Here is a 15,873-nt window from a genome sequence, read left to right on the forward strand (position 1 = left end):
GGAAAAGGAGTATGTCAAGGCTGTATATTGTCACCCTGCTTATTTAATTTATATGCAGAGTACATCATGAGAAATGCTGGGCTGGATGAAGCACAAGCTGGAATCAAGATTTCTGGGAGAAATATTGATAACCTCAGATATGCAGATGACACCACCCTTATGGCAGAAAATGAAGAAGAACTAAAGAGCCTCTTGATGAAAGTGAAAGAGGAGAGTGAAAAAGTTGGCTTAAAGCTCAACATTCAGAAAACGAAGATCATAGCATCTGGTCCCATCCCTTCATGGGAAATAGGTGGGGAGACAGTGGAAACAGTGTCAGACTTTATTTTTTGGGCTCCAAAATCACTGCAAATGGTGATTGCAGCCATGATATTAAAAGACGCTTACTCCTTGGAAGGAAAGTTATGACCAACCTAGATAGCATATTAAAAAGCAGAGACATTACTTTGCCAACAAAGGTCCATCTATGGTTTTTCCAGTGGTCATGGATGGATGTGAGAGTTGGACCATGAAGAAAGCTGAGTGCCAAAAAATTGATGCTTTTGAACTATGTATGGTGTTGAAGAAGACTCTTGAGAGTCCCTTGGACTGCAAGGCGATCCAGCCAGTCCATCCTAAAGGAGCTCAGTCCTGGGTGTTCATTGGAAGGACTGATGTTGAAGCTGAAACTCCAATACTTTGGCCACCTCATGCGAAGAGTTGACTCATTGGAAAAGACCCTGATGCTGGGAGGGATTAGGGGCAGGAGGAGAAGGGGACGGCAGAGGATGAGATGGCTGGATGGCATCACCGACTCGATGGACATGAGTTTGAGTAAACTGCAGGAGCTGGTGATGGACAGGGAGTCCTGGAGTGCTGCGATTCATAGGGTCTCAAAGAGTCAGACACGACTGAGTGACTGAACTGAACTGAACTGAATGTCCTCAAGGTTTATCAAGGTTTATCAATGTTGTAGCACGTGTCAGGATTTCTTTCCTTTTTAAGGATGAGTAATATTCCATCACATGTAGAGACCACATTTTGTTTATCCATTCATTTGTCAGTGGATACAGATTCTTTTCATTTTTTGGCTATTGTGAATGATGTTGCTTTAAACATGGGCTTCCCTTGGGGCTCAGCTGGTAAAGAATCCACCTACAATATGGGAGTCCTGGGTTCAATCCTTGGGTTGGGAAGATCCCCTGGAGAAGGGAGAGGCTGCACACTCCAGTGTTCTGGCCTGGAGAATTCCATGGACTACAGCCCATGGGGTTCACAAAGATTCAGACACAACTGAGCGACTTTCACTTCACTTCACTTCAAACATGGCTATACAAATACCTTTTAAGCCCCTGCTTTCAGTTCTTTGGGACATATTATCAGAAGTGAAATTTCTGAGGTGTTAGTCACTTAGTCATGTCCACCTAAGATGGCATCCAGTCCCATCACTTCATGGCAGATAGATGGGGAAACAGTGGCTGACTTAATTTTTCTGGGCTCCAGAATCACTGCAGATGGTGATTGCAGCCATGAAATTAAAAGATGTTTACTCCTTGGAAGGAAAGTTATGACCAACCTAAACAGCATATTAAAAAGCAGAGACATTACTTTGCCAACAAAGGTCCATCTAGTCAAGGCTATTGTTTTTCCAGTGGTCATGTATGGATGTGAGAGTTGGGCTATAAAGAAGGCCAAGTGCCGAAGAATTGATGCTTTTGAACTGTGGTGTTAGAGAAGACTCTTGAGAGTCCCTTGGACTACAAGGAGATCCAACCAGTCTGTCCTAAAGGAGATCAGTCCTGAATATTCATTGGAAGGACTGATGTTGAAGCTGAAACTCCAATACTTCGGCCACCTGAATCAAAGAGCTGACTCATTGGAGAAGACCCTGATGCTGGGAAAGATTGAGGGCAGGAGGAGAAGGGGACAATGGAGGATGAGATGGCTGGATGACATCATTGACTCTATGGATGTAGGTTTGGGTGGACTCTGGATGTTGGTGATGGATGAAAGTAGGAAATGTCAGGAACTTAGACATACTGAGCATAGCAATTACCATACATTACCAATTTCTCCCAGTGGCTGTGTCAATATACAGACAAATCTCACTGTATTTTGCTGTGGTTCATGGGGTCGTGAAGAGTCGGACATGACTGAGTGACTGAACTAAACTGAACTGAACTCTTTTGTGACCCCATGGACTATATATAGCCTACCAGGCTCCTCTGTCCATGGAATTCTACAGGCAAGAATATTAGAGTGGGTTGCCATTCCCTTCTCCAGGGAATCTTCCCAACCCAGGGATTGAACCTGAGTCTCCTGCATTGCAGGCAGATACTTTACCACTGAGCCACCAGGGAAGTCCTGAAATTTCTGAATCATATGGTAATTTTATGCTTAATTTTTTGAGGAACTGACATAATGTTTCATTACTTCCTTTCTCCCTTCCTCTCTCCCTCCCTCCATTCTTTTCTTTCTATGTCATTCTAATGATAAGAGGTGAGTTTATGGGTTGAGCGCTTATTTTGTACATGGTGTATTACTTTTACAATAACGCTTTAAGTGGTATCTGTGTGAGTGTGTGTTTTTGTCTGTGCGTGCACAAGACAGACACAAGCACGTAAGCAGGCTGGTTGTAAAGTCATGGAAGGGACTGTATCTTATTTATTACTCTCCCTCTAATGTCTATAGTAGTGTCTCCACTAAGTTTAAAAAACAATGAGGTGTTATGATTTCCACTGAAGAGTCTGGTTGATATTCATTCATTAATGTGTTATTGGTGTCTCCAAGGGACTGTGTCAGCGCTCAGACAGATCACATTTTCATTGTTCTCACTACACTGGATGAGGCATCAATGTCTGAGTGAAATGCAGTGAGATTTGTCTGTACAATGACACGGCCACTGGGAGAAAGTATGTAACCATGTGGTAATTGCCATGTTCAATATGTCTAAGTTCCTGACCTTTCCCATTCTGTTCATCCCCAGCGGAGATAAGAAGAGCATGAGGCCTGAGAACCAGAGCAGCGTGTCCGAGTTCCTCCTCCTGGGGCTCCCCATCTGGCCAGAGCAACAGGGTGTGTTCTTCGCCCTGTTCCTGGGCATGTACCTGACCACGGTGCTGGGCAACCTGCTCATCATCCTGCTCATCAGGCTGGACCCTCGCCTTCACACCCCCATGTACTTCTTCCTCAGCCACTTGGCCCTCACTGATGTCTCCTTTTCATCTGTCACTGCCCCTAAGATGCTGATAAACATGCAAACCCAGGATCAATCCATCCCCTATGCAGGGTGCATAACACAGATGTATTTTTTCCTACTTTTTGGCTGCATCGATAACCTTCTTCTTGTAGTGATGGCTTATGACAGGTACGTGGCCATCTGTCACCCTCTCCACTACACCACCATCATGAGCAGGGGGCTGTGTGTGTTTCTGCTGGCTGGATCCTGGCTCCTCTCTTGTGTCGGTGCCCTGTCCCACACCATCCTCCTGGCTCAGCTGTCCTTCTGTGCAGAGAACATCATCCCACATTTCTTCTGTGACCTTGCTGCCCTGCTCAAGCTCTCCTGCTCAGACACCTCTCTCAATGAGCTGCTTATATTCACTGCAGGGACTGCAGTTGTCATTCTCCCACTGAGTGGCATCCTGGTCTCTTATGGCCTCATTGGGGTCTCCATCCTGAGGGTCCCTTCTACCAAGGGGGTCTGCAAAGCCCTGTCCACCTGTGGCTCCCACCTCTCTGTGGTGTCTCTATTCTATGGAACCATTATGGCACTGTACTTTTCCACTTCATCAGGCAAGTCCAAGGACAAAGACGTGATTGCCTCACTGATGTACACAGTGGTGACCCCCATGCTGAACCCCTTCATCTACAGCCTAAGGAACAGAGACATGAAATTGGCTCTGGGAATTCTTTTCAGAAGCAATAACCTTCTCATCAAGTGAGACTCACCTAACTATGTTCTTATTTAAACCCACTGACTTTGCCAGAAACGCCCTCTTAAAAAGTTGTGTGTTGACCATCCATGTCTCTAGCATCTTCCCAGTTATTCTTTAAATGGTCACTATGTTACTGGGCCAATTCCTTTCATTTTAGTCATATCTGTTTTCCATTCATTCTTCCATTGCCCCACAACACACATGCAACTTGTGGTCTTCAAAGCACCAAACTCCGTATTAGTGAGATATGTGGTTGATCATTCTGAATACATTGTGCTATGTGTTTTTGTTTTTGTTTTGTTTTTTAGTATTTATTTATTTGTCTGTGTTTTAGCTGCAACACACAGGATCTTTGTTGCATCATGTGGGATCTCTCTTTGCAGCACACGGACTCTCTGGTTGTGGCCCAGGGGCTCAGAAATTGCCACACATAGGCTTAGCTGCTCCATGGCATGTAAGATCTTAGTTTCCCAACTGGAAGTCGACCCTGTGCCCCCTGCTTGCAAGGCAAATTCTTAACCACTGGACCACCAGGAAGGTTTCATGAGTATGCTGCCCTATTGTTTTATCTTCCTGAAGAGAGAAAGACTTGCTAAGACAACAACACACATCAACCACCTCTCTTAAAAGGAAAACATAACAGCAGAATTTTACGCTTCCTTTTTAATGATGAAGCCAGGTTTGTTTTAAATTTAGGCTAAGATTAGAGCTGTGAAATATGGTTGTATTTTGGACCAAGCTGTACCTTCATGGGCTTCCCTGGTGGCTCTAGCGGTAAAGAAACTGCCTGCCAATGCAGGAGGTGAGGGTTAGATCCCTGGGTCAGGAAGATCCTCTGGAGTAGAGCATGCAACCCACTCCAGTATTCTTGCCTGGAGAATTCCATGGACAAAGGAGCCTGGTGGGCTACAGTCCACAGGGTCGCAAAGAGTCAGACTGAAGCCACTTAGCAAACTTGCACACATGTTCCTTCTCAAACGCTGGGTTTCTGATCCTCAAGTGGTGGATGGTCAGAATTCTCCAACATGTTACAGCACTTCACTTTCTATGATGAAATGAGCATTTTGGAATCTCAAGTAGAGTCAGATTAAGTTTTAGGGAATATTCTTTTGATAAGTTAAAGAACCCTCCTTAGTAATAGGTGATATAACTTTTCATTATAACTTAGAGTTTCTATATGTTCAAATAATTAGATATAAACCAGTCCCTTATTTCTTCTCTCTTGTCTAGTGTTTTCCAGGCACAAATATTCAGTTAAGTTTCTAATTTTTAGTTTTAATGAAGTCCAGAATGCTAGCTTCTCAATGCAGAATCTAGCTAATAAAGTACTTTTGATGGTTTGCTAAAACTGAAATAGACTCTAATTTGATTGTACTTGTGACAGTAGCAGACCACAGAGTAGTCAAACTGATTACCAAATTTCTCCATCCTAGGAAGACTACTATTTTTCCCCTCTAAATTGGATTTTTGTGTTGAGAACAGGCTTTTGCTGTCTGATTACTTTTAGCATGGGAAAGTAAGTGTTGTCTTTTACCCAGATATGACACTTTTATTAGGATAAAACTAAATGCATGAACTCACAGTTTATGCACACAAAAATATTTACTGCATGACTACTATGGGTCAGGCAATTTTCTACATTCTAGTAATACAAGTTAAAAAAAATTGATCCCCTTGTAGAGTTTACATTTCAGCACTCCTGATCCTGCTCATTATGCTCCTTTTTTTCCCATAGTAGTTTTGAACTTTCTAACACACCATTAGCTTTACTTATTTTTTGTCGTTGTTACTTTACTGGCATGTAAGCTCTATGGAAGATGGGTTTTGTCTGATATAAATAAATTCTAGGTTTGTTGGTAGGTAAAAACTTCTATGAATAAAGGAGACTTAAAAGGGGGGATCAAGAGTGCTAGGGGTGAGGTCTGACTCTTTGCAACTCCATGGACCATAGCCTGCCGGGCTCCTCTGTCCATGGAATTCTCCAAGCCAGAATGCTAGAGTGGGTAGCCAGTCCCTTCTCCAGAGGATCTTCCCAAGCCAGGGATCAAACCCAGGTCTCCCACAGTGCAGGCAGATTCTTTTACAGTCTGAGCCACCAGCGAAGTCCAACTTTCACAAAAAGGGGGTTCAAGAGTGTTAGGGGTCAGAGAAGGAAATGGCAACCCACTCCAGTGTTCTTGCCTGGAGACTCCCAGGGACAGGGGAGCCTGGTGGGCTGCCATCTATGGGGTCGCACAGAGTCAGACACGACTGAAGCGACTTAGCAGCAGCAGCAGCAGCAGGGGGGCCCTCTTTCTGCCCCCTTCCGATGTCTGTGTCAGAAGCTGTCTCTCTCTCTTTCATACTTTAATAAATCTTTATCACACACACACACAAAAAAAAGAGTGTTAGGGGTGAGGCTCATAATTTGATTTCATGTGGTCCAGGTAGAGTTCACTGAAGAGATAACATCCAAAGTTGTTAGTGAGGACAGGGAAGTGAGCCATGGAGGTATCTGGGCAAAAGTATTTGAAGCATAGAAATTAGCACCTAGAAATGCTCTGAGGTGAGATGGTGCCTGGCTGTTCCAAGGACGCTGAAAGGCCTCTATAGCTGGACAGGGACGAGTAGGGGAGGGATGGCAGATAGTAAGTTTAGAGCTATCAGAGAACCAGATCTGTAGAGTACTTAAGGTCATAGCAGGTGTATTAGTCAAGGTTCTTTAGAGAAATAGAACAAATGGGATGTGTGCAAGTGTGTGTGTGTGTGTGAGAGAGAGAGAGAGAGAGAGAGAGATTCATTGGAATTGGCTTGTGTAATTGCAGATACTAGCAAGTCCAAATTTTGGCAGCATGGGTTGACAGCCTGGAACCCACGGACAAGTTGCAGTTTGAGTCTGAAGGTAGTCTGGGGACAAAAATGCCTCTTCTTTAGGGGAATCATTCTTCTTCTGGTGGCTCAGTCAGTAAAGAGTCTGCCTGCAATGTGGGAGATTTGGGTTCAATTCCTGGGTCAGGAAGATCCCCTGGAGAAAGAAATGGCAACCCACTCCAGTATTCTTGCCTGGAGAATTCCATGGACAGAGGAGCCTGGTGGCCTACAACCCATAGGGTCACACAGAGTTGGACACACCTGAGTGATGAACACTTCTTTCAACTGATTGAATAAGGCCCACCTACATTATGGGGGACAATCTGCTTTAATCAGAGTCCGGATTGCAATGTTAATCTCATCCAAAAATACCTTCATGGAAACATATAGAGTTGTGTTTGACCAAATATCTGGGTCCTGCAGCCTAGCCAAGTTGACACATAAAATTAACCATTCCAGTAGACTTTCTGGTTTTCATTCTAAGGATTTGGGAACCCATTGAAAGGGATTCAGTAGAGGAAAAACATGATCATACTTGATTTTGTTATTGTTTGTTTAAAAACAGCTGGATTTGGGGGGTTATAAATGACATACAATAAACTTTGTATATCTAAAGTACACTATTTGCCTAGCTTTGACATTTGTATAACCCATCATGATCATGGATTTTCCTAAAGACACTGCTCTCTCTTTGCTCTTCCCATCTATCCCCAGGGAAAAGACTAATCTGTTTCTGTCGCATGGGTTAGTTTGCATCTTCTACAAGTTTATTTAAGAAGTTATTTAAGTTTATTACAGTGTGTGTTCTTTTCCTGCTTTCACTCAGCATAAGCATTTTGAGATTCATTTGTGTTGTACTGTGCATCAGTAGTTCATTTTAAAAAATTGGTGAGTAGTATTCCATTGTATGGACATACCACAGATTTTTTTTTGATGGGTATGTGGGCTGTTTCCAGTTTCTGGCTATTAAATAAGCTGTTATGAACATTCTTGTGTAAGTCTATGTATAGGTATACACATTAATTTTCTCTGGACAAATACCTAATTGTGCTAGGTAGTACATGTTGAACTTTTTCCCCTTTACACTACTTCTATTTTTTAAATATTTGTTGGAATATAGTTTATGTCCAAAGTTGTGTTAGTTTCTGCTGTTCAGCAAAGTGAGTCAGTTATATATATATACATATATTCACTCTTTTTTTAAGATTCTTTTCCCATATAGGTCATCACAGCATATTGAGTAGACTTCCCTGTATTATGAAGTAGTTCCTTTTTAGTTGTCTTTTTTGGCATATATTTAACTTTTAAATATATTTCCAAACTTAGCAGTGTAAATGAGTTCCAGTTGTATCATAGCTTCAACAACATTTTATATCAGTGGTTCTTTCCATTTTAGCCAATCTAATGGGCATAAAGTAGTGCAAACCAGTTTACAGACCTGGAGCCACTTGATTGGACAAATGTCTGGGTTTCTGAGAAAAAGTTATCTTGTAACACTAGGTATTTTCTGAGCTTCTTGATTCTCCCTAGCTCCATGCCTGATTTTTATCAGACCCCAGCACTTTTCACCATTTACCTGCCATTCATTTTGCATTAACAATTTTTTTCTACACCCCCTCCCGCTTGAGTATGTGTTCCACAAAAGGGATTTATTTCTGTTGATATTATTTGCTGTTTTGTCTCCAGAGCATAAATCAGTGTTTACTTTAAAGAGAGTCTTAATGATTATTTAAGTGAACGAACGAATGAATAAATGAATAGATGAATTCATTCAACAATTACTAAGCAGAATTGTCTATTGCAAGCCATAGTTGATCATCGGTGATACAAAGACACTGACAACAAACCTTACCATTTGTTAAGCTTTCATTATGTGCTTACTTAAGCATCCTTCAAACTCACATGAAGAATATGATCATTGTTTTCAAGTTGAAGAAGCTGAATCTGAACTCTTTGATAACTTGCTCAGGTGTGCTCTCTTACTAGAGGGAGAGCCCTGAGTCTTTTTTCCAGAGTTATAGATTCAGTGAAAGTGAATGTGAAAGTCGCTCAGTCATGTCCAACTCTTTGCAACCCCATGGACCATACAGTCCATGAAATTCTCCAGGCCAGAATACGGGAGTGTAACCTCTCCCTTCTCCAGGGGATCTTCCCAACACAGGTATCGAACCCCGCTCTCCCACATTGCAGGTGAATTCTTTACCAGCAGAACTACAAGGGAAGTCCTACTTCAATCCCCCTACTCCTCAGGAGTAGGGAGCCCTGTTCATTTTTTAAATTAATTCATTTATTTTAATTGGAGGCTGATTACTTTAATATTGTAGTGGTTTTTGCCATACATTGACATGAATCAGCCATGGGTGTACATGTGTCCCCCATCCTGAACCCCCCTTCCACCTTCCTCCCCATCCCATCTCTCAGGGTCATCCCAGTGCACCAGCCCTGAGCAGCCTGTCTCATGAATCGAACCTGGATTGGTAATCTATTTCACATATGGTAATATACGTGTTTCAATGCTATTCTCTCAAATCATCCCACCCTCACCTTCTCCCACAGAGTCCAAAAGTCTGTTCTTTACATCTGCATCTTTTTTGCTGTCTTGCATATAGGGTCATTGTTGCCATCTTTCTAAATTCCATATATATGTGTTAATATACTGTATTGGTGTTTTTCTTTCTGACATACTTCGCTCTGTGTAATAGGCTTCAATTTCATCCACCTCATTAGAACTGATTCAAATGCATTCTTTTCAATGGCTGAGTAATATTCCATTGTGTAATTGTACCACAGCTTTCTTATCCACTCGTCTGCCAATGGACATCTAGGTTGCTTCCATGTCCTAGCTATTGGAAACACTGCTGCAGTGAACACTGGGGTACACGTGTCTCTTTCAATTCTGTTTTCCTTGGTGTGTATGCCCAGCAGTGGGATTGCTGGGTCGTATGGCAGTTCTATTTCCAGTTTTTTAAGGAATCTGCATGCTGTTCTCCATAGTGGCTATACTAGTTTGCATTCCCACCAACAGTGTAAGAGGGTTCCCTTTTCTCTGCACGCTTTCCAGCATTTATGCTCAACATCATTCATTATCAGAGAAATGCGAATTAAAACCACAATGATTTACTATCTCACGCCAGTCAGAATGGCTGCTATCAAAAAGCCCTGTACATTTTAAGGGGCTTTGTGTTTTAGTGGAAGCCTGTGTAGGTGTTGGGAAGCCTGCAGAATCTTGCTGAGTTACTTACACTGTCTGTACCATACACTGCCATACAGAGAACCTGAACTCATGGTGCAGAAGCCATGGGCAAGAGGGGAACTTCCACTTCCCACCCAGAGATTTGACCAGAAGCCCAGGGTACCACTGACTTTAGGGACAATATCTCCTGTGGCCCCAGGTATAGCTCAGTCCCTCTGGACCCTAAACATACTCCCCATCTGGGGGCCAGGAGGAAGCTGGGCAATTAGCCCCCAGTTAACTGCTTCTCTAGTCAGGGATTGATGGCTGTTTCCCTCTGGGGTTTCTTTCTGATGAGTCAAAGGAGACCTTCTTGCCTGTTGTTTTGAGGCTGCTGAACAGACATGAGAGTCTGTAAAGGTCCTCGGGCCACCAAGGTTTGCTCTTTTTCTTTGGATGCTGGGTCTTTTGAGCAGAAAGTGAAGATTCAGGCAACAGAAAGAAGCAGAAGGTATCTGAACTTATAGCACTGTTATAGCTCAGAAGAAGCCCAGAAATCTCCATTGTCGTACATGTGTGTCTGTGTGTAAATGTGTGCATGTGTGACCATGAGAGACATTGCATGTATCTGTGTGTGTGCTGTGTTTTATGACTATGTGTGTATGTGTAACTGGATTTCCAGAGAAGCTGGAAATTTCCTATCAGTGTGTGCTCCTTTTACTTCCATTCATTGCTTGTATGCTGAATGTAAGGCCTTGTGTATGACTCATGATTTGAATATGTGTGACTTCTTGGTCTACAATGTCTGTGGTATAGGATGCTTGAGAGTTTGTGTGTAGCTGCACTGCACATGGGCATTTTGTTTGTGAGTTTTGCATAGATTTGAAGCTGACTCACATCCTGACTGTATTCACCTATTAATAGTTTGAGCATGTGTGTGTGTATGTGTGTGCAAAGTCATTTTTGACTGTTTTGTGACCCCATGGACTGTAGCCCACCAGGGTCTTCTAGTCCATGGAATTTTCCAGGCAAGAATACCGGAGTGGGTTGCCATTTCCTACTTCAGGGGATTTTACCAACCCAGGGATTGAACCTGGGTCTCCTGTGTGCCACTGTGGTTCCTGGGAAGCTCAAGTTAGAGAAAAATAAAAATCCATTTGGCAAGTGCTTGTCTGTGATGCTGTGTGAGTGCCTTTGTGTAAAAAACCCCACATCTTGACTTACTTCACACCAAAGATACAGGTGTGTGTGTGTGTGTGTGTGTGTGTGTGCATAATGGTCTCATATTTTAGCTCTCCATTTGGCTGAGACCAGAATCCACACAGGCAGCTCCAAAGGAAGCCCACTTTGAGGCACTTCTGACGTCCATTTCCAACAGTAGTGGAAACCCAACACTTTTGACATCCTTCTTCAATTTTGGTAATACATTTTAGAAACAAAATGCTCATTTCTGATGTCACAAATGTCTACATTCAAATCTTTGTCTTTTCCCCACTTAATAGCTTTGGATTTGGCTTTGGTGATGCTCAGCATCCTCTACTGTCAATGGAATCCTGACGATTGCTGAAAGATCTTGTGTGTAAGGTGCTTCAGACGTTCTAGACACATTGCAAGCTCTTATTAAATAGCAAATTGTAGACTCATGGAGGCTAAGACACCTGACCCTCCATTTCTTCACTATTCAGGAGGCAAAATTTGGTATGAAGACAGGAAAATTAAGCCCATCCATAGGCTCTTTCCCAACCTTCTCCAGGCCGCACTCCCCCAGGTTGCCACTTCTCTTTATTACTGAGCAATTCTGTGACCACCTCTTTCCACATGGTGTTGATGGAATCATAGAACCACTTCTGTATTATTCCCAGCTCCTTGTTGTCATTATGTGCTCTGTTTCTCCTCCAGGAGATCTTTGTGATCCTGGGTTAAGTCTGACCTAGCAACTTTCAGGGAGAAGGCAGTCCTTGGCAGAATAGTCCAGAGCCTGGACCCTTCTTCTACCCTATGAACTGAGTCAATTAATGACCTTGAGCAACTTCCTGGTCTGGAGCAAGCATCTAGTGAGAGATCCTTACACAATGTTAATGTTTATCTTTCTCCCAAGCGTATTTTACCTTTTCACTTTAACTTTTCATATTTCACATTTAAATGTTGCCTCTCTACCACCCATAAAAATAAATGAGTGGGTCCTCTCTCTAGTGAAAATATTATCAGAAAATCAACCTTTTAGTCCAGGCTCCACTATACAGTATCTATGTGAGATTATTTAATTTATTTCACTACTCCTGTTAGTGAAATGATGGGGAAAAATTACTATTTTCCAGATACAAATAAACACTGATGGACTGAACAAAATTGAAGGCAAATAAAAGCCATTTACAAACTAAAGGGCTGCAGGAATTTGAGTATTGACAGTTATCTGAGCAGAGAGAATCCTTCAAATTTTGAAATAACATTTCTTAAGATCCTGCCTATTCTGTCTAACTAAAGAGAAAGAGAAATAGTAGAGTCACAAGAGCAGAGATTCCCATACATTTAAAAAAACACAAGAGACAATTGTGACTATAGAAGTTACTGTGTGACCATGCTAGCTTCCTGCTGCTTCTCAGTAAGTTTACGATGAAGTTTAATAACACCTACCTCTTAGGACTGTTGAAAAAATTTAGTGAGGCTATTTTCCAAAAATGTTTTAGTTTGACATAGTGTTCATTCAATGTCAGTAATTATCCAGTGTGAAGATCAATTTTGGGAAGTAATGAATGGTCAGTCAGGTAACTGAATTCTAATAGACCCTCCAATCCTTCAGTATCTCTCAGCTCTCAGACCCCAGATCTCAGCTCTCAGGTGTCTTCCTACCTATGAACACTCAGATCTGAGCCAACATGAAGCACCAGAAATGGATGGAGATACATGTACAGAAAGAAGGTTTATTTCTTGTCCAGAAGATAAACATGCATTAAGACAAGTTCTACCAGGGAACTGACCCCAGTGATATCTGAATTCTGTTCACCTTAGTGTGTGTGTGCTCAGATAGATGCAAATTTTAGGCCAGTTTCTTGGACCTTTGTGCTGACCATCTCATAATACTGTTTTATTAAATCCTTGAATTTGATACTGAGTTTTTTGGATACTTGTCCTATCACAAAAAATAATTGAGAAAATTTTGTATGTATTTTATGTAGGACACTGTTCTTAGATACTAATATGCATTGAAATAGAATGCTGTTATTAGCTCTATGACTGTGTGATGTTAGTATCTTTGCATTATAGAGGCACATGTGAGGCCAAGAGAGATTTAGCAACCCAAGTCATTTAGCTAAAAAGAGGTGGGGCCAGGATGGCAACACGAGGAATCTGGCTTCAGGTCCATAATGTTGGTCAGTCCTTTGGAAGGTGTTCCCTAGAGGGCTAGTATCCAGAGAGAAGCGGTCCTGTGTGTCCTGTTTATTCCTTTATCTCCGGTCAAAATCTTAATGCCAGAAACACAGTTAATTAAAAAGAAAACTGAAGAATGAATCTGCTCTGGTTTTCATCAAAAGGAACCATATTGAGCATTGAGGATGTGTCGCTTGCTTTGGCAATACTAGGTGATAAAAGAAATTTAGGAGAAAATTCTTTTTCTCTGAGAGTAAATTTGAGACCCTAGTGTGGTCAAAGCTTCTGACATTTCCCTCTATCCTTCATCCCCAGCAGACAGAAGAGGAGCATGAGGAGGGAGAACCAGAGCGGCGTGTCCGAGTTCCTTCTCCTGGGGCTCCCCATCTGGCCAGAGCAACAGGGTGTGTTTTTCGCCCTGTTCCTGGGCATGTACCTGACCACGGTGCTGGGTAACCTGCTCATCATCCTGCTCATCAGGCTGGACCCTCACCTCCACACCCCCATGTACTTCTTCCTCAGCCACTTGGCCCTCACTGACGTCTCCTTTTCATCTGTCACTGTTCCTAAGATGCTGATAAACATGCATACTCGGGATCAATCGATCCCCTATGCAGGGTGTGTAACACAGATGTATTTTTTCATATTTTTTGGTTGTGTTGATAATCTCCTTCTTGCAGTGATGGCTTATGACAGGTACGTGGCCATCTGTCACCCTCTCCACTACACCATCATCATGCGAGGAAACCTGTGCATTTCACTGGTGGCTGTGTCCTGGATCTTCTCCTGTAGCAGTGCAATGTCCCACACGCTCAGCCTGGCCCGGCTGTCCTTCTGTGCTGATAACACAATCCCTCATTTCTTTTGTGATCTTGCTGCCCTGCTTAAGCTCTCCTGCTCAGACACCTCCCTCAATGAGTTGGTCATCTTCACTGTGGGGGCACTGGGAATCATCATACCACTCACTGGCATCCTAGTGTCTTATGTCCGCATCGGGGTCTCCATCCTGAGAGTCCCCTCGACCAAAGGGATTTACAAAGCCTTGTCCACCTGCGGCTCCCACCTCTCTGTGGTTTTCCTATTCTATGGGACAATTATGGTTCTGTACATTTTCCCACCATCAAACAACTCCAATGACAAAGACATAATTGCTTCAGTGATGTACACAGTGGTCACGCCTATGCTGAACCCTTTCATCTACAGTCTGAGGAACAGGGACATGAAGGGGGCTCTCGGGAGACTTTCCAGGTGGGAGATCTTCTTCTCTAAGTAACAATACCTCACCTTCTCAGCTTCTGATTCTGAAGAACCAAATGGCACCTGTCAGAGATTCCCCCGTGGACATCTATGCCAAGGACCAGCCTGTTGCCGTACCCACTGTGCGTCCCTGCTTCCTGCCACTTGCTTTGCTTGTTCTTTTGTTTGCTCTTCCTGAAACCAGTGAGTTCCAGGCATAGACACACAGCAAGTGCTATTTGTTGTAACCATCTGTGTTTTTTGAACCAACTTCTTTTTGCTTTAGCTTTATTTTTTGTCTCTTTCTGTTTCATAAGCCTTGGGATCTGGCAACATACTAAAGCACCATCATTTCACTATCTTCAAAGCACCAAATGTCTTTTAAGTCATGAGTAGGAAGTGTCATCTTTAACAATTACACTATTGATTTATAGTTATGAACAGGCAAAAAGAACCCTTATTTTGATACATGTTTCCTCTTTAAGGAAAAAGAAAATTTGACTGCAAATTTATTTGCTTTTTGAATGTGTTAGAGCAAATAACAGTTTTTAAATTTTAATGTTATTTTTAAAAATAACATTTTTAAAAGCTATATCTTCTCATTCTTTAAGTTTCTGATGCCTATGTCAAGAATACTAGATGATGACACTTGGACTATAGTGATTAAGAAAAGCACAGGGAACTGAATCAAGATACATATTCTGAAAAATAAATGTCTACAACTACACTGGGAATTCTATAGAGAATTTTTATGGTAGAATCCAGGAGGAAATTTTTGCCAAAGTTTTGCCACAGCTGAAAGAACATCTTATCCTTGGGAGCCTTGTAGATAATGAAATATGTACCAAAACCGAACACAAAGAATCATCGCTTGATGAGACATTGCAATAAGGCAGATATAACTCTGATCTCTATAGATAGTGGCTGACTGCAAAAGACAGGCTTCCAAAGGAATCTGCTCTGAAAAATGAAGATGGATAAAAACATATTTCCATGTTTAATATTTCTGTGAAATGTCTTTGTGTGGAAAGTATTCCCTAGTGTGAAAATTGTGTTAATTAAGATAATGGCGGGGGGGAGGTCTCAATGGAAAATATTTCTGTTGTTTGGGGACTCCGGCTTATTTCTAATTTTTCATTTTTATTTACAGTTTTATTGGGGGTGTAATTGACATACAGTTTTTAAAAGTTCAACTGAAGATATTTTGACATACACATGAACAGATGGCACCTTGATCTTGGACTTCCTAGCCTCTAGACCTCAGACAAACAGGGGTCTACCAAAGTGGCTGTACCAATTTGTATTCCTACTAGCACTGAACCAGGGTTC

The 15,873-nt window shown here is 42.2% G+C and overlaps 1 protein-coding gene and 1 non-coding gene across 2 annotated transcripts; one reads left to right on the plus strand and one right to left on the minus strand.

The window, feature by feature from the left end:
- Positions 1 to 2,268: 2,268 nt before the first annotated feature.
- TRNAC-GCA lies at positions 2,269 to 2,339 on the minus strand. The gene has a single exon. It is a non-coding gene; the product is annotated as a tRNA-Cys (tRNA).
- Positions 2,340 to 2,981: 642 nt separating this feature from the next.
- Positions 2,982 to 14,581, plus strand: LOC122442119 (olfactory receptor 1J4-like). The gene is made up of 2 exons (XM_043469469.1): positions 2,982 to 3,478; positions 13,639 to 14,581. The coding sequence occupies exons 1-2, from the start codon at positions 2,982 to 2,984 to the stop codon at positions 14,579 to 14,581; spliced, it is 1,440 nt and encodes a 479-aa protein (XP_043325404.1).
- The last annotated feature ends 1,292 nt before the right edge of the window (positions 14,582 to 15,873 follow it).

This window comes from Cervus canadensis, chromosome 5 (assembly GCF_019320065.1).
Source record: "Cervus canadensis isolate Bull #8, Minnesota chromosome 5, ASM1932006v1, whole genome shotgun sequence".
Classification (NCBI taxonomy): Eukaryota; Metazoa; Chordata; class Mammalia; order Artiodactyla; family Cervidae; genus Cervus; species Cervus canadensis.

Excerpts from the sequence above, each read along its gene's own strand:
- LOC122442119 (XM_043469469.1), top strand. The coding sequence starts at position 2,982 with ATGAGGCCTGAGAACCAGAGCAGCGTGTCCGAGTTCCTCCTCCTGGGG. Across the intron at positions 3,479-13,638 it reads ACCATCCTCCTGGCTCAGCT|CATGAGGAGGGAGAACCAGA; the intron begins GTCCTTCTGTGC and ends ACAGAAGAGGAG.